Genomic DNA, 26,229 nt, shown 5'->3' on the forward strand with positions numbered 1-26,229 from the left:
GGTCGATAGTCGGTGATTTTGGGGAGGGGGTTATTGATTTCTTGGGTTGGTGTTCGAGGTATGCCACGTGTACTCCTTGCAATGTGTGTGGCCTGGGAACAGGAATGGGATTCATGTTGCATTCCGACATTCCCCTTCCGGCGTTAGTGAGAATTGTCGCTGCCTGGAGCTGTAGGGCTGGGGTGCCTTTCATGTTAGCCTGTTCGCCTGTAGTCTCTTAGCCTCGGAAATAGCGATCTCCACTTGATTCCTCAAGGGATTGGTCTGTCAGTGGGTTCTGTGGGCTGGAGGCATCCACGCAATTGTCAACCCTGTGGCGGTGCTGTCCCACAGCTCGGGTCGAATCTAATAGTTGCTGTTAGTGGCTGGAGCCCCTGAGGAACCAGGAGATCAGGGGAAGTATCTGTGGCGGTTGTATACTGAGTACAGAGAAATTGGCAGAGATATTGATGTGAATTGTGAATGCCAGAGTAGTTGTAGAAAGAAGAGTTGCCCGATCGAGATACGTCATTGATCTCCGATCGACCTCGGAGCTCGCGATCTTCCTCTTTGCCAACTGCAATGGGAAGTCCAAGTCCCTCTCTGCTGATTTTTCACTCTGTGATTTGTAGAGTAATATATTTAGTTCTACAATTAGTACCAATATGATATCAATATTTGCCCAGCCCACGTAATTACCAGCCACAGTTCCCCTTGACGCAAGCGGCTGGGCGACCTGAGCTGCCCCAATTGGTCTCTCCACCTCTTTTCTCTTCTTCTTCCTTTCTACTCAGTACTCCTTGTGCATACACATACATCCATAGCACAGGTAACATCTCTACTAACCCTTTAGATCCTGGTATGCATGTCAGCATTCACAATCTTCCCCTCCCCCTCACCAAGTCCAGCCACACCCAAGTTACCTCCAGCTAATCACCTTCCAGCCCAACACCTGGCGACCACTCTGATCCCCTGAGCGCCGTATTCGACAACCGGCGACATGGCGTCCGCCGACGCGGAGAAGACGGAGATGAAGATCGAGGGTACACTCGAGGCCGCCGAGGAACTGAACAATGACCCGCAGTCCCGTGTGAACCCGGAGAAGATCGAGGCAATGGTCGTGGAGGACGCGCAAGAAGCTGGGGTGCCTGCATACCAGTTCGACCCCGATGCCTCACCAGAAGCTAAGGCCAATGCGGCGAAAGGGGTGCGTGGGCGCAATTGTTCGAGTTCTGATGCATTCATTCACCTTGCTGACTTGTTTCTAGCGCTTGCCGCCGGATTTCCATCACCCCAAGAAGCCTGCGGGCGTTTCAGTAATTACGGATAAGGTGAAACTGCCGTACACCCTGCGCATTGCCTTACATGCTAATGCGACTTAGGTCGATGGGAAAGCCGATTATGATCTGCCCCCCCCGCAATCCGCGACCGCCATTATGGCTGAGGATGCGACATTGGCTGCGGAGGGAGAGAAGCCTAATGATGACGATCTACGATGGGCGCGCAATCGAACTGGGTGGGCGCCGAAATTCGTTACTGAGAAGCTGGCCAGTCTTGACGAGGAAGGCACATTGCTTGATCACCAGGATTTCCTGGAGGGCAGGCTCCCGGATAAATTCTTCGGTGATTGGTATCACAATGCCGCGATCATCGTATTCGCTTGTCTGTCCTCGTGGATGGTTGCCGTTCTGGGAGGTGGTATTGGGTGGGTGTTGATGGTCATGGCAGCATGCAGCACCTACTACCGAACCTCCATTCGCCGAGTGCGCCGTAACTTCCGTGACGATATCAGCCGCGAAATGTCCAAGCAGCGCCTGGAGACCGACACTGAGAGTCTTGAGTGGATCAACAGCTTCTTGGTTAAGTTCTGGCCTATCTACGCCCCGGTGCTTTGCGACACCATTATCAACTCCGTCGACCAGGTGCTCAGTACCTCGACCCCAGCCTTCCTCGACAGCTTGCGCCTTAAGACCTTCATCCTCGGTACCAAGCCTCCTCGTTTGGAGCACGTCAAGACCTACCCCAAGACCGAACCCGACACTGTTATTATGGACTGGAAGTTTAGCTTCACCCCCAACGACACCATGGATTTGACTGCTCGCCAGATGAAGGACAAGATCAACCCCAAGGTCGTACTGGAGGTCCGTCTTGGTAAGGGTGTTGTTAGCAAGGGTCTCGACGTGATTGTGGAGGACATGGCTTGCTCCGGTTTGATGCGCGTCAAGGTCAAGCTCCAGATCCCATTCCCCCACATCGAGCGTGTGGACGTTTGCTTCTTGGATAAGCCCGAGCTCGACTACGTCTGCAAGCCCCTCGGTGGTGATACTCTCGGATTCGATATCAACTTCATTCCCGGTCTGGAGCACTTCATCAAGGACCAGATTCACGCCAATCTGCAGCCCATGATGTACGATCCTAATGTCTTCCCCATTGAGATTGCCAAGATGCTTGCTGGAAACCCCGTCGATCAGGCCATTGGTGTTGTGGCCATCACTCTGCATGGTGCCCACCAGCTCAAGAACCCCGATAAATTCTCTGGTACTCCCGACCCGTACGCTGTGGTTTCTCTGAACAACCGCTCTGAGCTTGGCCGTACCAAGATCATCCACGATACGGATAGTCCCCGTTGGAACGAGACTATCTACGTTATTATCACCTCGTTCACTGATGCCCTGTCTATCGCTGCTTACGATTGGAACGAATACCGCAAGGACAAGGAAATGGGTACCGCTAGTTTTGCATTGGACAAGCTTGAACAGGAGCCTTCGCATGAAGGTATTTACTTGGAAGTGCAGGCCAGTGGCCGTAACCGTGGTGCCATTCAAGCCGATATCCGGTTCTTCCCCGTCCTCGAAGGCCGCAAGTCGGAGACCGGCGAGGCGGAACCCGCCCCTGAACTCAACACTGGTATCGCTCAGTTCACTGTCGAACAGGCCAAGGACCTGGATGGAAGCAAGAGCCTGGTTGGCAAGCTGAACCCCTACGGTGTTTTGCTTCTGAACGGCAAGGAGATTCACATCACGAACAAGCTGAAGCGCACCAACAACCCTATCTTCCAGAATGCCTCCAAGGAGTTCCTCGTTACGGATCGCAAGAATGCCAAGCTGGGTCTTATCATCAAGGATGATCGTGATCTCATGGCCGACCCCATTGTTGGTCGCTATCAGATTAAGATGAATGACATGATTAAGATGATGGAGCGCGGCCAGCAGTGGTTCCATCTCCACGGTGCTAAGAACGGTCGTGCCAAGATGATGCTGCACTGGAAGCCTGTTGCCCTGGGAGGCATCGGCAGTGCCGGCTACATCGATCCTATTGGTGTAATGCGTTTCCACTTCAAGAGAGCTTCGAACCTGCGCAACCTAGAGGCCATGGGCAAGTCTGACCCGTACGCTCGTGTGCTGCTATCTGGTATGACTCGCGGTCGCACTGTTACCTTCCGAAACAATCTTAACCCCGAGTGGGATGAGGTCGTTTACGTGCCTATCCGCAGCGTTCGTGAGAAGCTGACTGTCGAGGTGATGGATGAGGAGACTATCAACAAGGACCGTACTCTTGGTTGGTGCGATCTCAATGCCTCCGACTTCGTCCGTGAGAGCGAGACCGGCGAGTACGAAATCGACGATGAGAAGCAGCCTATCAGCAGCCCTCTCAAGATCAGCGGTGGTTCACCCAAGGGTGAACTCCACTACACTGTTGCTTTCTATCCCACTGTTCCTGTTGTCAACCCCGAGGACGAGGACGAGGAAGAGGAAGAGTCGGATGCCCTTGGCACTCCAGGCCCTGACGATCCTCGGAAGAGCACCGAGTCCAAGGTTCGGAGCACGCACGCTAAGTCTGCTAGCGTTGACTCGAAAGCTTCCAAGGCCTCTAAGGCTCTGTCGAATGGCACTACTCCTAATGGTACCAATGGCGACTCCAGCGTTAGCCGCAACAGCCTGGAAACGAATGGATCCCGGCCTGCTACTGGACCCCTGTCCGAGACCGCATCTGTGCGGTCGATCAAGTCTATTCCCCGGACTTTTGTCAGTGCGGAGGATCTGGAGAAATATGGTATGTCTTGGATAATTGCCTCTTGCTTGTTCACTACTAACTTTTATAGAATCCGGTTTCATTGTGTTCAAGTTCCACGAGGGTCAACTGGCTCATGCCCATGTGCAGCTGGAGGTCTTGATGGATGACTACATGTTCCCCTCATACATCTCATCGAAAATTCACACCACGACTGCTAAGTTCACTGATGTCGGTGAGGCCTTCGTCCGTGAGCTCGAGTTCTCCAAGATCACCCTCCGTCTCGTTCACAAGGATGACCCCAAGGATTCCAGTGAGGAGAACACTGTCGCCAAGCTAACCGGCGACACCCTGCCTACCCTCATGCGCATGCTGTATACCCCCACCGAACTTGTCCTCCGCTCCAACACCGGCGAGGTGAGCAAGGTCACCGTCAGTGCCCGCTATATCCCCACCCAGATGAAGCTCGACCCTAGGGAGAGTATCAACAACATGGGTACTCTGCGTGTTGACGTTCTCGATGCCGCCGAACTTCCCGCCGCCGACCGCAACGGCTTCAGTGACCCTTACTGCAAGTTCCACCTAGGCGATGACAAAGATAGTGTGTTCAAGACCAAGGTGCAGAAGAAGACTCTTCACCCAGCCTGGAACGAGTTCTTTGAAACCCCCATCAAATCCCGTATCGGCGCCAATTTCCGCGTCGACGTCTTCGATTGGGACTTTGGTGACAAGGCTGACTGGCTTGGTGCTTCTCCAATTGACCTCGAGATGCTCGAGCCTTTCCAAGCACAGGAGGTCACCCTTCCTCTGGATGGCAAGTCCGGAGTCATCCGCCTGAAGCTCCTCTTCAAGCCTAGCTACGTTATGCGCTCTCGCCAAGGCTCCTCTACCTTCTCGGGTACCTTTGCCGTCCCCGGAAAGATTGTGGGTGCCCCCGTGAAGGGTGTCGGCTTCGTTGGCGGCAACGTTGTCCGCGGTGCTTCATTCCTCAAGCATGGCCTCATGTCCCGTCTCCATAAGGACAAGGGCGATGATGCTGCTTCAATCATGGATAGCATTGAAGAGCCCCAAGCCAGAGGCGACCGCCTAACCCCCGCCGCCTCCATCGCCGAAGCCCCCACCACCCCCAACGCCAACGGCTCCTCCCCAAGCAGCCCGAAACAGGAACACAGCCGTAACCGCAGCTCGGCCTCCCAGTTCGGCGATCGCCTCAGCGTATTCGGTGGCAATAGCCGTGCCGACACAGGAACGGCTAACATCACCGTCGTCTCGGCATCCGGATACCCTACCTCGGCCAATGTGCGCGTCATCGTCAGCCGCCCTACCTCCCGTGGCACTAAGGAACTCCACAAGACGAAGGCCCACAAGAACTCCAACGGTAGTGTAATCTACGATGACTCCTTCAAGGTCCCCAACATCACTGCCGACAAGCAGTACTCCATCAAGGTCGTTGACCACGCCACCTTCGGCTCGGACGATGTTCTCGGCGAGGGAGTCTTCTTCGTTGACGATCAGGGTTCAGTCGCGGGTCAAGACAAATCTATTTCTGCTGGCGAGGGTGAGGTTGTCATCCGCTCTAGCTTTGCGCCATCCGAGTCCAACCTCAGACCAACTACCTCGCACTCAACGGCCGGCGCCGGCGATATCTCCGAAGGAGCCGAGAGTCCTGATTCTCGGAAGATGCCTCGCAGAAGTTTCTTGAGTAAGAGAGGTGGTGAGAGGAGCGTCAGTGGGGCGTAAGCCTCGCCACAGCTGAAATAAGATGGGATGAGACTGTCTCTGTAGAAGAGTATATGAAAACATGATTTCCCTTTTTGTCACATTGTTAACGTCTGCTTACTGTTTTGTTCTTGTTTTTGTTCCTGTGTTATGGTGATATCCTTATTTTCTTTTTTTTTTCATACAGTTCTTACTCTATCCCGCTTTCGCTCTGCTACTGCGTTGAGCTGGATTATAATCTGGATAGCGGAATGGAATGGTATAAGAACTTTACGAAGTGGCTGGATAGCTGAGATACTGTATATGAGATAGAGCAACCCCATTTGAAAACTCGATATGGACTTCAGCCCCAAAAATGAGACCTCGAGTATTGCATTAACTATTGAGGCTCTATAGTTATGTCTCACCCGCCCTAACCGGCAATACACGATGCTATACAAAAATAGACGGGTGAACCCCTAAGGCTGAGAACGCCAAGAATAAATGGCGGACATGTAATTAATCAAGAGGTGTAAAAATAACCAAGCTATTGGTCCACCCTGCCACTACCGTACAGCATCGGAACGCCATGTCTTAGACATCCCACTCACTAACCGCGGAACCTAGAGTCCGCCAGGCTATTGGATTAGCTTGGTCTTTGACCCTTGTTTCTTGTAACTGTACTTGTATGCGCTAGGGGCTTGTATATGTATGTAATTCTTGCTTTGCCACTTGTATAAGCCAAGTATACGTGTAGACAACGTGTGCATGTAGATATAAACTGCAATATTGACGTGAAGCCACTTGGACCCCAGCATGAACCCTTCCCCGAAACTCTGTTGCTTGCACAGCCCGAGATGATCTTTGATCTGCGGGGGGGGGGTACGTGTTCTGGAGTATGTACAGTAGATAATGTATACGCAGGTGTATTGTATAGTGTATATAGGTGCAGAGCTATAGCTGTAGCTATAGCTGAGCTAAGCTGAGATACGAGTATATCTACGAATAGAGAATAAGCTAACGTTATACGAGAGGCAATGTCAAAAGTAAAATAAATGAGAGAAATAAATCAAGTAATTTTAGTGTCGAACCTTGGAAGTGCTGGGACTTGGTGGGGGTGTAATTTTGTGAGGTCCACTTGTTCCAGACATTTAATAGGGGTCTAAGAGTAGAGTGCAGCGCAGTAGAGTCATGTACAGTATTTGCCAGTCTGTGGAGATATTTTATTATGTAGTTATTATGTAGGTATTATGTACTGTACCTAGGACTACCTGTGTACGTACCTATGACTACAGGGACATGACGCATTCGGAAGTGTGTAAATAGCTCCCCCCTTCCAACGGTCAACATTCCACATTATAATTAGCCCAAACGTGGCCTATCGGTAGGCGGTCAGCCGAATGCCATTGAAGCCGAAACATTCGAGTCTGAAACTAAGTGCTAAGGGAATTAACCGGAGCTTGCGTGGTGGGGCGTAGGTTGAAAAGGGGGTCTGGACTGGTGTCCTCCGTAACAGTTGAACACTGTTGGAACAGTTGGGGTTGCAATTGTACAGTATGTGCAATGGCTGTAGCTGTAGCTGGAGCTGTAATATGTAGCTATCGAAATGTGTAATTGTGGCGTCTGAATACGTGCACCAGGAAGGAAGTAGCTGAAAACAGGAGAATGAAGGTCAGAGATTAAATGCCTTGACATATCACGGGATCCCCCACCTCTCCTTTATATTATTGTACATCTTCACCTTCTCTCCCTCTTTTTCCCTTCATCCTGCACTTCATATTTTGGTAAGTTCTGTTTGGTCGCCCCATCCCCTCGCTTTGCCAATGACGGCAGCTTGACATCTCGCTTTTCCGAGATCGACAGTGGCAATCCCCCCCCCCCTCCCCTCCTTTCTCTTAAGAACCACGTTTTCCCTCCTTTACTGACTCCCAGTTCAGCAGTATCTTCATCCTATAATCATGGCCTCCAAGGCGATCCCTACTCACCTCCGCGCCCCTGTGGGCGACGGTGCCGAATTCGGTGGAAAGCACCACGGCAAGTCTCAGTCGCACATGGTAAGTGCCGAGTCGTGGTTTCCATGGGTTTGACTGGAGCTCTAAGCTTCACTATTTTGCCTTCTGTCGCGCTTTCTATCACGTTTCCTCTATCGCATTTGTCTCCGCATACATATCCCTCACTATGGCTCTATCCAATCCACTGACGCGTGCTCCTTCTCATCAGGCCTTCGAGAATGCCTCCACCAGCGTTGCTGCGTCACAGATGCGCAATGCTCTTAACGCCCTCGGCGACAGCGTGACCGACCCCAGCGAGAAGAAGCGTTTCGAGGCTGAGATGGACAACTTCTTTGCTCTCTTCCGTCGTTTCCTCAACGACAAGGCCAAGGGTAACGCCGTCAACTGGGACAAGATTGCCCCTCCCCAGCCCTCCCAGGTTGTCGGCTACGACGAGCTTGGTGCTGATGCCTCCGTTGAGTTCCTCAACAAGCTGGCTGTTGTCAAGCTGAACGGTGGTCTCGGTACCTCCATGGGTTGCGTCGGTCCCAAGTCCGTCATCGAGGTTCGTGAGGGCATGTCCTTCCTCGACCTGTCTGTCCGCCAGATCGAGCACCTCAACCGCACCTTCAACGTCAACGTTCCTTTCGTTCTCATGAACTCCTTCAACACCGACCAGGATACCCAGTCCATCATCAAGAAGTACGAGGGTCACAACGTCGACATCATCACCTTCAACCAGTCCCGCTACCCCCGTATCATCAAGGACTCCCTCCTCCCCGCCCCCAAGAGCTTCGACGCTCCCCTCCAAGACTGGTACCCTCCCGGTCACGGTGACGTTTTCGAGTCCCTGTACAACTCCGGTACTCTCGACAAGCTGATCGAGCGCGGCATCGAGTACATCTTCCTCTCCAACGCAGACAACCTCGGCGCCGTGGTCGATCTCCGCATCCTTCAGCACATGGTTGACTCCCAGGCCGAGTACGTCATGGAGTTGACTGACAAGACTAAGGCCGATGTCAAGGGTGGTACCATCATCGACTCCGATGGCAAGGTCCGTCTCCTTGAGATCGCCCAGGTCCCCAAGGAGCACGTCAACGAGTTCAAGTCTATCAAGAAGTTCAAGTACTTCAACACCAACAACATCTGGATGAATGTCAAGGCCATCAAGCGTGTCGTTGAGGAGAACGAGCTCGAGATGGAGATCATCGCCAACGAGAAGTCCATCCCCGCTGATAAGAAGGGTGAGGCCGACCAGGCCATCTACCAGCTTGAGACCGCTGTCGGTGCTGCCATCCGTCACTTCAAGAACGCCCATGGTGTCAACGTTCCCCGTCGTCGTTTCCTGCCCGTCAAGACCTGCTCCGACCTGATGGTCGTCAAGTCTGACCTCTACCGTCTCGAGCACGGCCAGCTCGTCATGGACCCCAACCGCTTCGGTGGTGTCCCCGTCATCAAGCTGGGCTCCGACTTCAAGAAGGTCTCTGACTTCCAGAAGCGCATTGCCAGCATTCCCCGCATCGTCGAGCTGGACCATCTCACTGTCACCGGTCCCGTAAACCTTGGCCGCAATGTCACCCTTAAGGGCACCGTCATCATCGTTGCCACCGAGGGCAGCACCATCGACATTCCCCCAGGATCCGTTCTGGAGAACTGCGTTGTCCAGGGTAGCCTGAGAATCCTTGAGCACTAGATTTGATAAACCGTTTTGGCAGACTGCTATGTCTGTTTAATTGACTTGCTCTGGTGCATCGAGGCTATGGATTCAGGGTGCAAAAGAAGTACTCGTATTACATTACAATAATCCAGCGTCTTTTTTCTTTCTTATCTGATTGTTTTGGGTCTTGGGTATTGGACTCCTTTCTTTGATTTTCCCAAGTACTGACAGTCTGGTCTATCCTCAATGCATCGAGTTATTCATTATTCATTCCACTGTAGTAAGTCTTGTAGTAAGTCTTTGTAGTTTGTTTCGGCTTTTCGTTCCGAAATACCAGTAGAGACCAAACATGGTTGGCTACAAGTACGAAGTATGGAAGTACGAAGTATGGATTGAACCCGTGAAAATCACACCACCGTAACCACAAGACTAATCCATTAGTTCCAGGTCTTTCTACCACCATCATCTTAATCTAAAATACACTAGTGAGCCGCGATAGGTACCTAATTCAAAAAGGTGATAGGCGGGTAAAACTCCCTAATGATCGCAATCAACGTCATGTTCAGGCAATACGAGCCACCCAATTTGCCCTATACACAGCAAAGAGAGCCACTCCTGATAAACCTGTGATTTCATATACTGTATTCAATTCATAAACTCCTTGATATTTGAAGACCTTGATACCTCGTCTACATGCAATCTTGATTGTACATTTCATCTTTTCCATTCTTTATTCTTGAGTTTCATTCTGTGCTATTTGTTTTGTTTTGTTTTGTTTTTGTATATCTGCGTCCTCCACAGAAGAGTACATACCTCATACGTGCAGTACATATCATCTTCACATACTTTCGATTCTTCTATACATATTTCATCTTCCATCTTTTGTTTTATATTCATATACAATTACATATTCATACATCCATCGCAGTGCAATGACCGAGTCATATCGCCCGCTTGTACCAGGTCCTATGTCTGATGATCATGACCGTAACCATGACGATGATGACCGTGGAAGTCCCGCTCCTGATGAAGGGAAGGGATCGAGTGGAACATGGAAGAAGAGGGTTTCAACAGCCTGTCTGGCTTGTAAAAAGTCAAAACGGAAGGTAAGTCTTACACTGTTCGCCATGGATCTATAACCTTGCATCTTACTACCATCAACCGAAATCCCCAACCCAGCCCAATAGATACAAATACTAACAATTTACCCAGTGCTCAGGAATAGCCCCCTGCAAAAATTGCCTAACCTTCAAAAGGACCTGCATCTTCGACGAAAGCCTCGACCAACGCCGCCGCGTCGCTGCCAAACGCACAGCTGACGAACTAAGCTATCACCGCGACCTCTTACAGGATCTGTTCAGGTTAATTCGTGAAGGGAATGAGTCCCATGCCTTGCAGTTGTTGGATATAATTCGGGATAATGCGCCGTCTGATCAGATCCGGGCGTTTATTGAGGAGACACTTGCAGGTCTGGCGAAGAGTGGTTCTAATCCTGCTTTGGTGTCCATATCTACATCAAAATCAGCATCTGGTCCTGCGCCAGGGTCGATATCCGGATCTGCTTTGGGATCAACGTCTACCTCAACGCCGGAGTCGAAATCTATGTCGGCAAAAACAGAGACTGAAAAAGAGACAGCTGCTAAGTTGGAGGATATGCGCAACCTGATCAACGTGGAAGGGTCAAGCCCGACTTTCAGACGGAAGGTTATGGATATTCATTTCCTCTGTGATGATGCGCCTTGTTCTGTTCCTGCGAAGCCTTGGACGAGTGTTACCCAAGACTCGGATCTGGTGTCTCATCTTGTGTCGTTGTATTTTGCTTGGGATTGGCCGCTTAATGCGTTCTTGGATCAGGAGGTCTTCTTGAGGCATATGGCTCGTGGTGATCTGGGTTCTGAGTTTTGTTCGCCCTTTTTGGTTAATGCTGTTCTCAGTAATGCTTGTGTGAGTTCTTTCTTTCTGTTTTCTGTTTTCTGGTTTTTTTTTTTTTTTTTTTTTTTTGTCGCAGGCTGAGGTGAGTAGTTGTGTTTGTGGTGATTGCTGATACATGCTGGGTATAGTATTTCTCTGAGTTCTCTGAGGCTTATGTTGTTCCTGGGGATATATCTTCCAAGGGAAAAGATTTCCTTGCTGAGGCTGAGAGGTTGAGGAATGAAGAACCTGAGCAGCCTAGTTTGGCGGGGCTGCAGGGGACGTTGTTGATGTATGAGAGGTACGTATAGATCTGGTATTCATTTGTTCAACACTGACGATGGGAGGTATGCAATGTCTCGCGAAGATGACCTCGGATACATCATGCTTCACCAGGCCATTCGCATAGGCGAGTCACTTGGCCTTGTGGGCAGCAAGGGGCCCAGGCTGGCTCTCAGTGAATTATCCAAGGACATGGGGATATCGTGCAAAAGAACAGCCTGGGGGTTATTCAACGTCGACACGTGAGTGGTACTATCCTATACCTCACATTCGAATGGTACTCATCACCACACAGCATGGTTCACACAGGATTCCTTCGTCCCAGTCTGATCGATCATGTCAATATGACCCGGATTGACCGCAATGCCACCGAAGATCAAGTTATATGGCGCCCCTATCCCACCCATCGCGATCCTCGCCCGTCGCTGTTTAGTCAATGCTTCGATGAAGCGTGCAATTTGTCCACGATCGCTCGTGATATCTCGCGCAGTATGTTCGCAGCCCACCGGACGAATAATGCCATTAAATCCGTTCAATTACACAGTCGGGAAGAATTATACGACCGTATTCGTCGTTGGCATGATCTCCTCCCTGTCGACTTTAGCACACAGGCTCACCCGGCCCCGCATATCATCTTGCTGAAGTATATACACCTGCCTCGTTTCTTACCACCCTGCTAACCGCGTAGAATGCGCTACCATGCCCTGATAATCAATCTCTTCAGCTGCATCTCCGACGACGAAGTCCCACTGCCAGCCTTCGAGCCCAAAACTCCAGAAAGCTCGCCCCGCGACACCCCCGAGCCCAAATACAACGCGGGAGAAGTAACTCAAACAGCCGCACGGGGCATCGCAGCCCTAACCAGGCTGCACCGCCGTGAGTTCGGAGTCAGTCGCGCCCACCAATTCGCCATGTATGCGATGAACCTGGCTCTATTCACGATGTTGGAACAAAGCACCTTCGATGTACTCGACGAGGATTTCCTCTCGCTTTCCAGTGCATTCTCCGTTGTCGCAAGTCGCTCCGCACTAGGTCGGAATCTGTTCCATATTTTTCGGCAGTCTGTTCGGGCCAAGGCACAGGGTCATCGGATTCGAGACGCTGTTGCTGTCTCCGACGAATTGAAGGATTTGTTTGATGAGGATTCTTCTGGAAGAGGCCATAGTCGATTTGATGATTATGCCGAAGGACTGGAGAAGCTTAATCGCGATGCCAAGTATCATGGGATCGGGGGTGAGGGTGTGCTTGGGCTGCAGGAATATCCTGGGCTTGGACTCTCGGATATGCTGGATCGCTACGAGAGTTTGAGTTTGGGTAAGGACGATGTATTGGCTGAAAGGTGCCGACCTGCTGGATGCTGAATATACCGGTGTTGAGGTATGTTGTAACTTATAGCTCCAAGTGGCGAGATGGTTCTGATCTCATAATTGTATAGATCTGCGACCAACATTGACCAGCAATGACCAACCGCTAAAATCACCCAAGACGATCGCAACACATTAACCCCAACTTGTTCCACGACAGATACAAATTAATAAGTTTTCTGTTCATCTGGCGTGAAGCTGGTTGGTCGAGATATGTCGTCTGACGTCAAATCCGGCTACCCTTCAACGACCCACCGGTGGCAATCCCTGACCTCCACGTCTACTTCACACTTCCAAGCTTGAACCAGGATCCGATTAGTTAATCGTTCTAGCCTTGAAAATTGTGAGAGTTTTTATCACACAGTACACGCATTCATGTCGGACCTTCACCATGGACAATCGCGACGAAGAAAACCCGCCTGATCCCAGCTTCGGCTCCTGGAGTTGGGTGCCACCTATGAGTCCAGTTCCAGCAGACCAACAACCATATCCGACGCCGAATCCTTTCTCGCCGTCTTTCCAGACCCCTAATGCGCCTTCTTACCCACAGCCTTACCCGTCGGCAGCATCATCTTCATCTTCTGCGCCGGGATCCGCCTTCAGAGCCGCGCCAAAGGTGGCAATTCCGCGCCTGGCGGGCTCCGAGACAGGTCTTGGCGGGCGCCGCCGCTCCGCTCGAGCTTGTGAGCCTTGTCGCCAGCGAAAGATCAAGTGCGACGGGCTCAGGCCGTCCTGTGGCCAATGTATCTATCACAGCCACCGGTGTTCTTACGAGGACGTAAAACGAGTCCGCGACCAGAAACGGCTAGGTACGTTGGCCAAGCGCGTCGAAGCATACGAGGCCCTTTTACGAGAATTGGAGGGAGAGGTTGATTTGCCTACCGCGCGACAGATCAGGAAAGTATTACAGGTAAGTCCATCTGAGAGCGCAGCCTCTGAGTCTGCCTCTGGGACTCCTTCCTCCGAGACTCGGGTTTCAAACTCAGAGTGCTAAGTCAGGATTTTGACATTTGGCAAAGGCCAAGAATGTAAATACTGAGAAGAACGACGATGCCTCCGATGATTCCTCTACCTCCTTGGGTTCGCTCGATGCGATCGACCAGGTCGATGAAGACCTGAACCGGAACGAGAGTAGCCGCGCTGCGGGCTTCTTTGGAAAGAACTCGGAGGTCAATTGGATTCGCAAGTTGGAGAGTGGAGTGAGGATGACCAGTCCGCCAGGTGATTCTGGTACTTCTGGGAGTTCGCTGAATCCTTTCCATCCGGACAGTCAGGACTCCGCTCAGCGACAGAGTCTCGAAAGGGTTCTTCCTACCTCCATGATGGATTATCACCTCGACAATATGGAAATTCCGTTCCTCGAACACTGCGATCCTTATGCTTTGCCTCCCCGAGAGCTGGCTGATCGATATTTCGATGCATACTTGACATATGTCCATCCGACTTTTGGTGTTATTCGAAAGTCCAACTTCCTTTCTCAGTATCAGAAATTCTTTGAGAATATGTCCACCACGCCGCGTCCGCGCAAGTGGCAGGCTATTTTGAACATGATATTCGCTATTGGCAGTCGACATTGTCGACTAATGGAAAATATCCACAGCATGAGCGAAGAGGATCTGGTCTTCCTAAGCAGAGCGCGGCTCCTAGGCTTCGATTCCGGCGTGCTGTTCGAGCACAGCGATCTCCAGCAGATCCAACTAGAAGCTTTGATGTCGATATACCTCCTCTGCCTAGGACAGGTCAACAGGTAGGTCTTATTTGCTGCTCCATATCAGCCACGTTCAGTCACTAACCCTTCAGGGCATCTAAATTCTCCAGCATGGCTCTCCGCTCAGCGCTATCCTTGGGGATCAATCTCCGTCTCACCGACACCCAAACCCCAGAAACCGCGAAAGAAGCCCGTGGCCGTCTTTGGTGGTCCATCTACTCCCTAGAACACCTCATCACATCAGTGACTGGCCGCGCCTCCGGCGTAACAGAAAGCATCTGCTCTGTACCGGCCCCATTCCCCTGCGAGGAAGAAACCTTCGAACACCCCGAAGCAAAGCGTCTTCTCCAAGACCCAATCCTGCGCGAAACCCATCTCCGCCCAACTCTCTTCGAAGCATCTAGCCAGGGCCACCCTCATTCATGGACAACAGCCTGCCCACCATGTCCATCCCTCTTCTTCTACCAGCTCGTCGACTTAAGCCTCATCACCCAAGCCCTCATGAACAAAGTCTACAGCATCGAAGGCCTCCGCAAAGGCCCCTCTAGAATCGAATACCACGTACAGAAATTCGGTCTAAAAATGGATTACTGGCTCGCTAAATTACCCCCAGCGTACCAATTTACTCTCCCAGACGCTGGCCCCTGGCACCTCAACCACCCCCAACTAGACGACCTAGCCGCGCCATACGTCCGCGAACGCGTCTGTCTAGCAATGAACTATTACTCTGCCAGGATCACCCTCTGCAGACCATGTCTCACCCACATCCACCCAAACACAAACACCCGCTCCTCAACATCTCCAAACCCAAACGCGGACCTATCCTCCCGCACCAAACTTCGTGTCGAAATGGCCACGCATTGTCTCCAAGCCGCCTGTGCTCTCATCTCCATCTTACCCGAGACTCCTAACCTCCCATGGTTAGCGCGCACCGCACCCTGGTGGTCCGTCCTCCATTTCATAATGCAGGCAACAACAGCCCTGCTCCTGGGATTATCCTACCGTTCCTACAACACCGGAGTACAATTTCAACGACAAACCCCCTCTGACCCGCTTACGCCTGGAACACCCAGTTCGGCTGGAATTCCGTATCCGCCACTTCTAGAAACGGATCTTGGGACGGCGATTGCTTCGGCTAAGAAAGCTATGCTTTGGATTCATGCTACCTCGCAGGTGGATATAGCGTCGCGGAGGGCGTTTCTTCTTTGTGAAAATGTGGTTAAGAGGATTGCGCCTGGGCTGGGTATTGATTTGAGGGATTGGCCGGATGGGAGTGCGTTTGTTGTTGATTTTAGGGAGGGGAGGAGTCGGGGGTCTAGTGGGAATGTAAGTCGGGCGAGTGAGGGTGATGGGAATGGGAATCTGGGAAATAGTCGGAATAGTAATGGGAGTGAATGTGGGAGTGGTATGGAGTCTTTTGAGGAGTTGGTTGATTTTGAGGGTGGTGTTTTTTAGGAATTTTTAGTATGCTTGATTTGTATATGAGTGATGTTGTTATAAAAATATGATGCTTTGATGAACGTTGTCACTATTCATGAGTTGTCGCATCTTGGTAATATCGACTGGTGGAAACTGTTTTGTACATACAGCCGAATGTTATTGAAGCCACCTCAGCTCTGGTGATAGATCAAACTGGACAGATAATTGACAGTTGAGATTAGGAATAACTATATACTATACGATAACATTAGATATGTAGACAAACAACGAAAGACCAAGGCTAATAAACAATAATCAGAAAATGTCGGAGATGCTGAGATGCCGATAACGTGACTCAACGCCGACAGACCACAAACACATGGTAAAAGACTTCATGGACATGAAAGAATCAAATGCATATGGCAAATTCAGAAATACCCGTACCAACACCCGCGAATTGTTATATGGAATGGGATGAACAGATATTTGACATGTAGTGGTCACAGAACAGCCTTAGGTTGGCTGTGGTTGCATTTGGATTTGGAAGGTATGCTGGTGCTCATGTTGAGGGGCAGGCGGAGGGGGTGCCTGGCTGCGTTGTGGGATGGGTGCTCTGCGCTGCTGCTGTCCTTGCATTCCGTGGACGGGGGACTGGGCTTGCACGGGGTGTTGCATTTGTTGTTGCATGGGAGATTGCATGTAGGATTGTTGGTGCGGAAGGGGTCGAGGTGGGTGAATAGGAGATTGATGATGCATTTGAATGTGTTGGGGCATTGACAGTGGCGGCCCCGGTTGCTGGGACAAGCCATTGGGCATATGCGGAGGCTGAGGAGAAAGATGCTGAGCCTGTTGATGCATGTGTTGGACTTGAGGCTGACCAATATGCTGGCCTGGCTGCTGCTGCACAGGCTGACTCTGTTGGAACATGTGGGCTTGCTGTTGCGGCAAAGTCTGACCTTGATGCATCTGGGATGGACTTGGTGTTGGACGTTTGCGTGGTTCCTCATCAACTGCAGGGGCCGCATGTTTTTGAATTATTGTTGCATTAGCGCTTTCATCAAATTGACCTTGGCCAGCTGTTTGTGTCTGATCCCCATTGGCAGCGGCAGCGGCAGCAGCAGCCGCCGCGGCCGCCGCAGCCACATCGGCTTTTCGAGGTCTTCCACGCGGCCGGCCTGTGCCTGGTGGCTTTGGCTTCGCCGAGGATGGCTTTCTCGGTTTAGGCGGTGGCAAGGGTTGACCGGTTGCAGCAGCCCACGCAATCTGATCGGCCTTGCGTGGACGTCCGCGTTTCCGCTTCAAAGGAGTCCCATCCGGTCCGATAATAGTCGCGGGTTTGCCTGGCGCTGGAGCACCTGGGGCGGTGGGGGTCATGTTTGAGGTGAAAGAGGCCTGTCCTGGCTGGTTCATTCCGGGAATAGGCTCGCCATTTTGAGCGGCAGCAGCAGCCGCTGCGGCAGCCCTCGCAGCTACCTCTTCTTTGCGTGGTCGACCACGGCGACGCTTCGCAGGCGGAGCAGCAAGCTCACCACCTGCTGATGGCACAGGGGGAATCTGTCCTTGTCCGTTAGGGAGAGTAGGAGGGGCAGTGGGAATAGCAGCAGGGATATTAGGTTGCGGTTGAGGAGGCGGTGGCACCTGAACGGGTTCGGGTTGAACAGGGGCAGACTTCTTAGGTTTGTTGTTCTTCTTCTTGGGCGCAGGGCTTAGCTCATGGTTCATGAACGGACTCTCCTCTGCTGCAGAAACAGTCGGCATGGTTGTCTGAGATGCCGGAACACCAGCTGGATGCGAGGCTGGCTGGTACTGGTGGAACTGAGCTTGGTGCGAAGTTGGTTGGAACTGGGGTTGCGTCGGTTGAGCGAACTGGGCCTGGTGCTGGGCGAAGTGCTGCGGCTGATACTGAGAGGGGTGGAACGGAGGTTGAGAGTGTTGAGCGAACGGAGATTGTTGTTGATATGGGTTTTGGACATGAGCCTGGGTCTGTTGCTGCAACTTCTGTAATCTCTGTTGCTCCAACTGTTGTTGTTGTTGTTGTTGTTGCTGTTGCTGCTGGCGCTGTTGTCGTTCTTGCTCCTCTTGTTGCTCCTTTTGATATCGAACTATATCCTCTGCCTCTTGACGTCTCCGCTGTTGCTCAAGTTGCCTCTGCTGTTCCCGCTGCTCCCTTTCCAAAATCTCCTTTTTCATTCGTGCCTCCTCCTGCTCTCGACGTCGAGCTTCTTCCTCGACCTTTTGCTTTTGTAAAAGCTCCTCGCGCTCCTTTTGCGTCCGCTGCTCTATGCGCTGCTTTTCCAGCATCTGCTGATGTTGCTGTTCCTGCTGGTATTGTGCAACGCTCTGCTGCATGCGGTGATCCCGTCCATATTCCTGGTGTTTCATTTGTCGTTGCTGCTCCATCATCTGCTGCTGCTCCATCCGCCGTTGTTCTAAACGGTGCTGCTGCATCTGCTTTTGCTGTTCCAACCTTTGCTCCTGGATCCGTTGCTGCTGTTGAAACTGCTGCTGCTGAAGTTGGTGCAATTGTTGGTTTGTCTGTTGAGGTGACTGCGGCTGGGATTGAGTCTGGGTCTGTCTTTGTTGTTGTTGGATAGCAAACATTGATGGACTAGCCATGGACGGACTGGCGGAAGGATGATTCTCTCTCTGTTGGTGCATACCAGCATGAGGAAGCCTATTCATTGTCTGCTGTGGAGAGGGAACATTCATCGGATGACCATGGGCCATTCCAGAAGGACTCATTCCAGTTTGCGGACGAATATGCGCCATTGGGTTGAAGCTACGCTGGAGATTCTGTAAAGCCATGGGATCCGGATTACGAGACATCAAATCCGGGGAGCTTTGCGGCGCATACTGGCCTGGAAATTGGGCAAACCCGCTGCTGGTGGGGTATCCACCAAGTGAGCCCGATGTCGGGGTCATCTTGCGTAAATCCGGCGACTGTGACGCAGCGAAATTCTGCTGAGGTTGCCCTCGGAAAACGGGCTTGTTGCCTGTGAAAGGACTGCCATGCTGCGGAAGAGCCGGACCGTTGCCTAACAATGGTGACTGACCATGGCGTGGAGGCTGCGGACCTAACGGATGTTGAGGTTGAGCTTGATGCTGTTGCGGTTGAGGCTGCTGCGGCTGTTGAGGGTGGAACGCATGACCCGGGTAGTTCATCATCTTGACTATTGATATAGCGCCACTGGGCCTTGCCGTAAGCGGCAGCTGAAAGAATGATCGCTTTGTCGAGCGGGACACATGCAAGGGAACAAAAACTAGTCCAAAAAATAAACTCAGGAACTAAGTGGAATGCCAGACCATGCGACTACCCCAGAAACAACTGTCGTTCGCGCCAGCGCCGGCAATGCTCGAGAATCGCCACTTGAGTCGCGCCGAGGCCGCGTGTTTGTTGTTCTCCTAAGGCTGCAAGGCTGCAAGGCAACGAGGCAGCGAGTGAGACCCGTTCCCAAAATGGTTTAGCGGCTACGGCGGCCGAGTCTTGCCGATCCGCGCAGTTCGAGAAAATGAGTCGGTTGCGCACTCCAGGGGCTTCAGGGGGGACAAGCTGGGGGGATCCAGAGACCCAGCGCGACAGGTCCCAACCTATTTACTGAAGGTCTAAGCAGACGGCCGGACACAACAGCAGTAGATTGGAGATGAAGTGGATGACGCTGGGCTGGAATCCTCGATGGTAAAAAAATAAAAAAAATAAAAAATAAAACGAAAAAACCAGTTGGAAAATCTCCACATCACGTGAGCCGATCGGGGGCCACTATAGATTGAGTGGAGATTTAGATTTATTATTTTATTATTTTATATTGTGTGTTTGCAGCTTATATTCTATTGTACATTTTATTGCCAGTCTTGCTTCTGTACCTGACTTTGCTCGGTTATGTCTGGTTATGTTCCGCAATCCTTGCCAAAGTATACACGTATAGTGCAACCCAGGAAAGTCTCTGCAAACTATACATCACGCTGCTTTTCCTACATCTTTGTCTTCTTCAATCCCCAGATCTGCCAAACAAGGTGCGAAGAAGAGCTTGCCTGAAACAATCCCCTTCAAAGTCCCGAGACTAACTATGACCCACAAAACTACCACAAAGAGGGAGAGGATCTGCTTTCGTTAGCCAACTTAAACCCTGCACTACACCCGACATGTATCATACCGTGCCAAGAATATTAAAGAATTTGGATGGAAGTTCACTGCCCATCTGGCAGGTACTAAGAGCAAATACGCCCAACGGGAATGTGAAACCCCACCATCCAATATTGAAGGGGAATTTCTTGTTGTGGGCGATCGAGGCAATGGCGAAGAAGAGCCAAACCAATCCAAATGACCACAACAGCAGTGCAACCAAGAAACCCAGAGTGTATAACGTGGGACCAGATTCTGCCTGGAGGGTATGAGTCTTGGGAAAGATTTCCTGAGCACATTGTCCCAGTTTCATCACTCTATACAGCTGTCAACGCATTCACATGAAACATTTGATATAGACTTTACTCACCCATATCCACCTGTTCCTAATGGGCCCAGTGGCAGAAAAACGCTAACGATGACAGTCTTGGGCGGCAGTTTGTGGAGCACGAGACGCTGGAGGTAAATCACCAAGACCATCAATGCAAGGGGGAGTCCTATACCCCACAGAACATAACTGGCGATCACTGTCCACAGGGCATGTTGAGGATTGGGAAGTATCTCAGCCACAATGGCACCCGACGCGGCGGCGACAGTACAGGTGACAATAGGGAGAAGCCAGACAGCAGTCATGGAGGATAAATGCATCTCTCCACCATTAGCCATTCTAAAGAAAGATTAGTGACTGAAACGAACATGCGCTTGGAAGGGCTCACAGTATAAACGGCAGAGAAAGAGCAGTCAGCACTGAAACCACCGCATCGAAAACCCACAGTCCCCATGCGAAGTATGCAGCCCATTTATCCCACACGGGGACGCAGACTAGACAGAACATGTTGACGATTGTAGCAAGGCCCATAGGGAATGTACCTATGAACATGGACTGTACCGGATGCTGGATCATAGCCTTGAATACCTCTGGATACAATGTGTATCGCAGGGTGGAGATGATAGATGCAGTAATAAAAAAAAGCACATTCAAGGCAAATATCACAACAGAAGCCCAATATAGCCAGTTCCCATTGTAGGGCAAGCTGTGCAGTAGGAGAGACACGATCCCCGTACCCATAGTTACAGAGAACCATCTTAATATGTTAACAAAGAGAATTCAATTCCAGTGATGTACTTACGACGGTGTAAAGTTGCGCACGACTTTCCTCCAACCGTGATCATATTTTGAGGGTTGCAATCCTGCGTTCTTGCATGGTAACTCGGTGGCGTTGGATGCTTGACAAGCAGACACCTGAGGTGCCATTTTGAAGCCACCCTCGATGATACTCTTCTCAGCAGTCAGTCACTAGTGATCTGTTTGGAATTGACGAAATTTTAGACTCGGGATCTCACATTCGGGATTTTCGGCCGGGATGGCAGAACTTTCGCATCCACTTTGACTCCACATTCCATTGCCATTTTGGGACTGAAATTGACGTTAATATATCTTCAGTCTGATATCAGAATTACAATTATGTTATGTGCTTGGTTTACTTTGTACAAAAGGGCAGATAATTTCACGGGAACTATAAAGGGCGGAATTATATTTCTGGTTGTCTTCCATGATATCATCAGATCTGAAACGTTAGTCGACTATTTCAAATCCCGAAGAGGTAATAATTCAAGAATATGCGAAAAACCCCAGCCATACTACTTGAACTAATTTTTTTCTAGATCACCTGGAAGAGTGGCTAAGCTTTATGTCATAAATCGACAAATAGATCTACATTTACCCAGGTGTCAGGTCCTAATCAGCTTGGCGGCCATGTCGGATACATTCAATGGTAGTTCAGACAATCAAACCAACTAAAAACCCCGTATTTTGGATCAAATACCCCGCAATAACATCATCTATGAAACCACGGGTATACACGACCCCATAGTTTCCATCGGCAGTGAATAGGAACCCCTATCGGATAGAGAACCTTAATCCTGGTGGAGAGCCGTAATTCCGGGAAATGCTGTATGACGCAGTCAAGAGTAAGAAGAAATGGATAGATTGAAGTATCAACTGTGCTTTCTAAATTTGTCTTCTTCATTTATATTACGTTCGCATATCGCATCATGTCTACTACCAGTGCATTGGTTGTTCAATCTGCCGGGGCTGAGCCTCAACTTTAGACTGTCACCTTGGATTCGCTACAGGAAAACGAGTTGAAGGTTCAGATACATGCTACTGGTGTTTGTCATACTGATCTGGCTTGTATGGTGGGACACTTGCCGGTTGAATTTCCGATTGTGTTTGGTCATGAAGGTTTATGATACAGTGGGCTCCTCCCACGCACGGATATTAATACTTGGCATAGGCGCCGGAGTCGTCCTTGAGACAGGCAGCGGAGCTAAAGATATCTAAGTCGGCGATAAGGTCCTTCTCAGTTACAATTTCTGTGGTGAATGTGGCCAATGTACTTCGGAATTTCCTGCATACTGCGAAAAGATCATGCAGTTGAATTTTGGAGGGAAGGCGACTAGATGGGACAAGTGCTCTCCATCTATCTCTGATCAAGGCCAGGAAGTATTGTCCAATTTCTTTGACTAAAGCTCCTTTTTCCAAATCGCTATTGTTAGCACGTCTTCGGCTGTTAAAGTTCCATCAGACACAGACCTCCGACTATTCGCCCCACTCGGCTGTGGGATGCAAACTGGAGCTGGGGCAATTCTCAACACTCTCAACGTGAGGCCTGGGACCACAGTGGCGGTCTTTGGAACTATGTGTTGGGCTCGGTGCGGTTATGGCTGCTTAAATCCGGAAAAGCAGGATCATCATCGCTGTGGGTCGTCGACCTGAACGGTTGGATTTGGCTCGGGAGCTGGGTGCTACTCACGCATTCCAGGGTAATGATCCCTCAAGCTTTGATCACGGACCTTTGTGGGTCGTCGCTTGGTGTCCACTTTGCGGTGGATTGTTCTGGTGCTATTCCTGTCATTGCAAATATGATCGCCACTCTGGAGATTCGTGGAAAGGCTGCTAGTGTTGGGGCTCCGGCTCCGGGGAAGAAGGTTGAGATAGACGTTTTCTCGCTTCTGACCATGGGTCGTCAGTATGTTCGGTGTCATCAAGGCGACAGTATCTCGACAAAGGTTTGTCTCCTGCCATATTGCGGCACGGTGTGTATTAACGGATTACAGACTATTCCGTACCTGATGGAACAACATGCCCAAGGTAATTTCCCGCTGGAAAAATTGATCAAGGTCTATGAATGAAAAGGCTTTTTGCAAGCAGTTCAAGATATGAAGGATGGCAAAGCCTTGAAGCCTGTTCTCAAGTGGGTTTGAAGTACAAGACAATCCTAAAAATCTTGGAAATCGTTAATGGGTATTTTTGCAGTCATGACCAAGACCGCAGAAGAAGATGTGAAAAAAATAGGTGTACTTGATTACTGTAGAAGACGGATGATAAGTCCATCGGTATTGGCTTCAGATGAGGCCAGGCATCTATAAGTACATGTCAAATATTTATGGAACAGAAAGTCAACAGACATATCTTTCTGATATCACCCCCATAATCTATTTACAGACAAAGGAAGAAGCCTTATTAGAGTTACCACCGACAAAGGTCATGACCTTAGGCCAAGGGCACAAGCCAGCGGTGCGCAATGGCGGCTGCGCACCTCCAGTAGCGGAAGGCGTAGCAACAGCGTTGAGAGTCTCAGGTGCAACACCATTCTCAACCCAGTCCATCAGAGCCTTCATGCTTTCACCCGGATACCAGCCAGGTCCACCACTGCAGTGCTCCACACCCGGGGCAGGGAAGAACCGGTAGAAGTCATAGGCCTTTGGGTCACGCTCCAAGACCTGGCGGTAGTAATGCTCGGTACCGTTGAAGAAGATAAGCTGGTCCTTCATGCCGTGCCAGCTAATCATCTTTCCGCCAGCTTCCTTGAACCGTGTGAGATCGGTATCGCGGGTTCCAATGGCCGAAGCATACTCGTTGACTGATTGGCGGAACAAGTTGTCGAATTGTTCGTAGCCAACAGTTGAGATGTCGAAGGTGCTATTTTTTTCAAGGAACAATTGAACCCACTGCGAGGAGATAGAGAAGGGGAGAGATTTGCAGTCTGTGAGAGATGTGCAGTTTGTTCCGCCAAGGTAGATGAGAGGAGATCCATAAGGAAGGCCGTACCAGAGGGCAGATCCATCCGAGGCCTTTGCACCAGACCAAATGGCAGCCGCAATTTGAGCGGCCTTCTTTGAGATCTTGATTATCCCGTCAGGAGATGTGCACTTTACAGTCTTGCCGACAACGGTCAGGGGGTCGAAACGGCACAGCCCCTCCATGGAGATGATGCCGTCTTTAACGCCGTCTAGCTCGTCACAAGCGTCGACTGCACTCTGAGTGAGAGCGTTCATTTCACAAGACGAGGGATAATGCTCTGTTTTCACTAATCAGCAAAGATATCTTGAGTGATTCCTATGGGAAAAAGTCGAGAATTTACCAAGTTCCTTCATCATGACCTGAGGCCAGTACTCAGCAGGGATGAACTTGTCCCAATTGATAGCAGGAGCTCCAGCCAGGATACCGTCATACTGAGTAGGGTATCTTTGGGCCATCATATGTCCCTGTCGACCTCCAGTCGAACATCCGTTCCAGTAGGAGTACTTGGCTGGACGACCATAGAATATCTTTGTAGCAGCCTTGCCCAGCGAAGCAGCATCATCAAGTGCAACAGAAGCAAAATCATTCAGGTTAGGCCAGTTTACATTGCCCTCGCTGGCCAGAGCCCAAGACTCGGTAGTAGCAGACGCGCCGTGTCCACCGTCGGTGGATACAGAAGCAAATCCTTCAAATGCAGCCTGGCTGTTATGGACCAATTTACCGGTAGTATAGCCACCACCACCCATACCTGTGAATCTTTCATTCCAGGAATCCATGGGCAAGGTGATCCACGTGGTAACTTTGTCCTTCCAACCTGGGTGGGTATAGTTCACGGTCAACTGGCAAACTGACACAGTGCCGTTCTTGGTGATTCCGTAGGAATTGGTCAGATCGGAGGTGGATGGCCAAGCGACGTGTTTGGAGGTGACATCAACAGAGGAAATCTTGATGTTGGAAAGATCCAGGGAGAAAAAGGTTTCCGAAGTACAAGGTTTAGAGCCACTGACGCTTGCCGCAGCTACACCAAGCTGGGCCACAACCAGGTACGCGAACTTTGAGAGCATTTTGAAGAGGTGAAGATGAAAAGATCGATCGGGGAAGAGACCCACAGGGAGAAACTCTTCAAGATAGAATTCAGTGCTTAGGGCCTATATCCGTGGTGTCGAGGATCGACACAAGATATGCCCAAAAAAGTAGCTAGCTTAAATAACTGTGGATTTCGCTCTTTGCTATTTTCAAAGGATAGAATGGCATTCTCCGTAAGCGGAGGGAAGTAAGCATCATTTTATATACGATGGAGTTTGGTGTCTTACTTCCGAAATCGGATAGCGTGTCTGGGGTACATATAGAAGACGGGGTAACGGGTTAGAGTATCGGCATGTAGCTATGCAGATTGACGACAGGGGAATTCTGCTGACTGGAGATGACATCAGCCACAACCCAATTCGGTCTGGGCATTTGCAAACCTTGAAAGATTTGCCGAAGCTTTGCCGACCTCCTTTTTGCAAATTGGGGCATGATCGGCCGGAGATTGATGTGGGGCGATCTGTAGATGAACTCCTGGAGATCCGAACAGCTTATACTTGCAAGATGCCTGGAAATGTTAATTCTTTATTATGTTGTTACTAAGGGATATATACTTCGTAACTATAGAGCATAACGTTGATGTATCGCAACCTTTCAATTGATGTAGAAATATATATCCCGGAATCATGCAGCACACCGAAGAATACCCTGCTTCGAGCGCAGTCTGCAATCCAATTCGTCAATACCGTCTTGGTCAAAGGGGCTTTTGCGAAATCATCAAACGAGTCCGCAGCGGTAACCGGGATAAAAGACTTGATAATAGCTGCCCCCTCTGCCGCGCACACTATTTATCTTTGAATGCACACTTCGATTCCATAACGGCCCATCCGTTATATCCGTACTGCATGAACTTCCCGAAAATACCCTTGAAATCAACCTGGCCATCACCCAAGGCTTTAAATCTTCCGGCTCGCTG

The 26,229-nt window shown here is 50.5% G+C and overlaps 7 protein-coding genes across 7 annotated transcripts; 4 read left to right on the forward strand and 3 right to left on the reverse strand.

The window, feature by feature from the left end:
* Window positions 1–979: 979 nt before the first annotated feature.
* N7508_003827 (uncharacterized protein) lies at window positions 980–5,730 on the forward strand (the record flags this gene model as incomplete). Its single annotated transcript, XM_058461893.1, has 4 exons — window positions 980–1,186; window positions 1,248–1,310; window positions 1,362–4,032; window positions 4,082–5,730. 4 exons carry the CDS (start codon window positions 980–982, stop codon window positions 5,728–5,730), a joined length of 4,590 nt encoding a protein of 1,529 aa, XP_058322470.1.
* A 1,916-nt stretch (window positions 5,731–7,646) lies between these two features.
* ugp1 (UTP glucose-1-phosphate uridylyltransferase) lies at window positions 7,647–9,372 on the forward strand (the record flags this gene model as incomplete). Its single annotated transcript, XM_058461894.1, has 2 exons — window positions 7,647–7,742; window positions 7,909–9,372. 2 exons carry the CDS (start codon window positions 7,647–7,649, stop codon window positions 9,370–9,372), a joined length of 1,560 nt encoding a protein of 519 aa, XP_058322471.1.
* An 896-nt stretch (window positions 9,373–10,268) lies between these two features.
* Window positions 10,269–16,056, forward strand: N7508_003829 (C6 transcription factor; the record flags this gene model as incomplete). The annotated part of the gene is made up of 9 exons (XM_058461895.1): window positions 10,269–10,442; window positions 10,549–11,280; window positions 11,397–11,548; window positions 11,595–11,771; window positions 11,825–12,172; window positions 12,218–12,843; window positions 13,226–13,803; window positions 13,913–14,640; window positions 14,694–16,056. The coding sequence occupies 9 exons, from the start codon at window positions 10,269–10,271 to the stop codon at window positions 16,054–16,056; spliced, it is 4,878 nt and encodes a 1,625-aa protein (XP_058322472.1).
* A 477-nt stretch (window positions 16,057–16,533) lies between these two features.
* Window positions 16,534–19,185, reverse strand: N7508_003830 (uncharacterized protein; the record flags this gene model as incomplete). The annotated part of the gene is made up of 1 exon (XM_058461896.1): window positions 16,534–19,185. The coding sequence occupies one exon, from the start codon at window positions 19,183–19,185 to the stop codon at window positions 16,534–16,536; it is 2,652 nt and encodes an 883-aa protein (XP_058322473.1).
* A 790-nt stretch (window positions 19,186–19,975) lies between these two features.
* Window positions 19,976–21,395, reverse strand: N7508_003831 (TDT family transporter; the record flags this gene model as incomplete). The annotated part of the gene is made up of 5 exons (XM_058461897.1): window positions 19,976–20,119; window positions 20,172–20,457; window positions 20,511–20,807; window positions 20,857–21,225; window positions 21,271–21,395. 5 exons carry the CDS (start codon window positions 21,393–21,395, stop codon window positions 19,976–19,978), a joined length of 1,221 nt encoding a protein of 406 aa, XP_058322474.1.
* A 1,670-nt stretch (window positions 21,396–23,065) lies between these two features.
* N7508_003832 (uncharacterized protein) lies at window positions 23,066–23,335 on the forward strand (the record flags this gene model as incomplete). The annotated part of the gene is made up of 2 exons (XM_058461898.1): window positions 23,066–23,239; window positions 23,261–23,335. The coding sequence occupies 2 exons, from the start codon at window positions 23,066–23,068 to the stop codon at window positions 23,333–23,335; spliced, it is 249 nt and encodes an 82-aa protein (XP_058322475.1).
* Window positions 23,336–23,638: 303 nt separating this feature from the next.
* N7508_003833 (uncharacterized protein) lies at window positions 23,639–25,291 on the reverse strand (the record flags this gene model as incomplete). The annotated part of the gene is made up of 2 exons (XM_058461899.1): window positions 23,639–24,504; window positions 24,568–25,291. 2 exons carry the CDS (start codon window positions 25,289–25,291, stop codon window positions 23,639–23,641), a joined length of 1,590 nt encoding a protein of 529 aa, XP_058322476.1.
* Window positions 25,292–26,229: the final 938 nt, after the last annotated feature.

Source organism: Penicillium antarcticum, assembly GCF_028974205.1.
Source record: "Penicillium antarcticum strain IBT 31339 chromosome Unknown utg000003l_segment0_segment0, whole genome shotgun sequence".
NCBI lineage: Eukaryota > Fungi > Ascomycota > Eurotiomycetes > Eurotiales > Aspergillaceae > Penicillium > Penicillium antarcticum.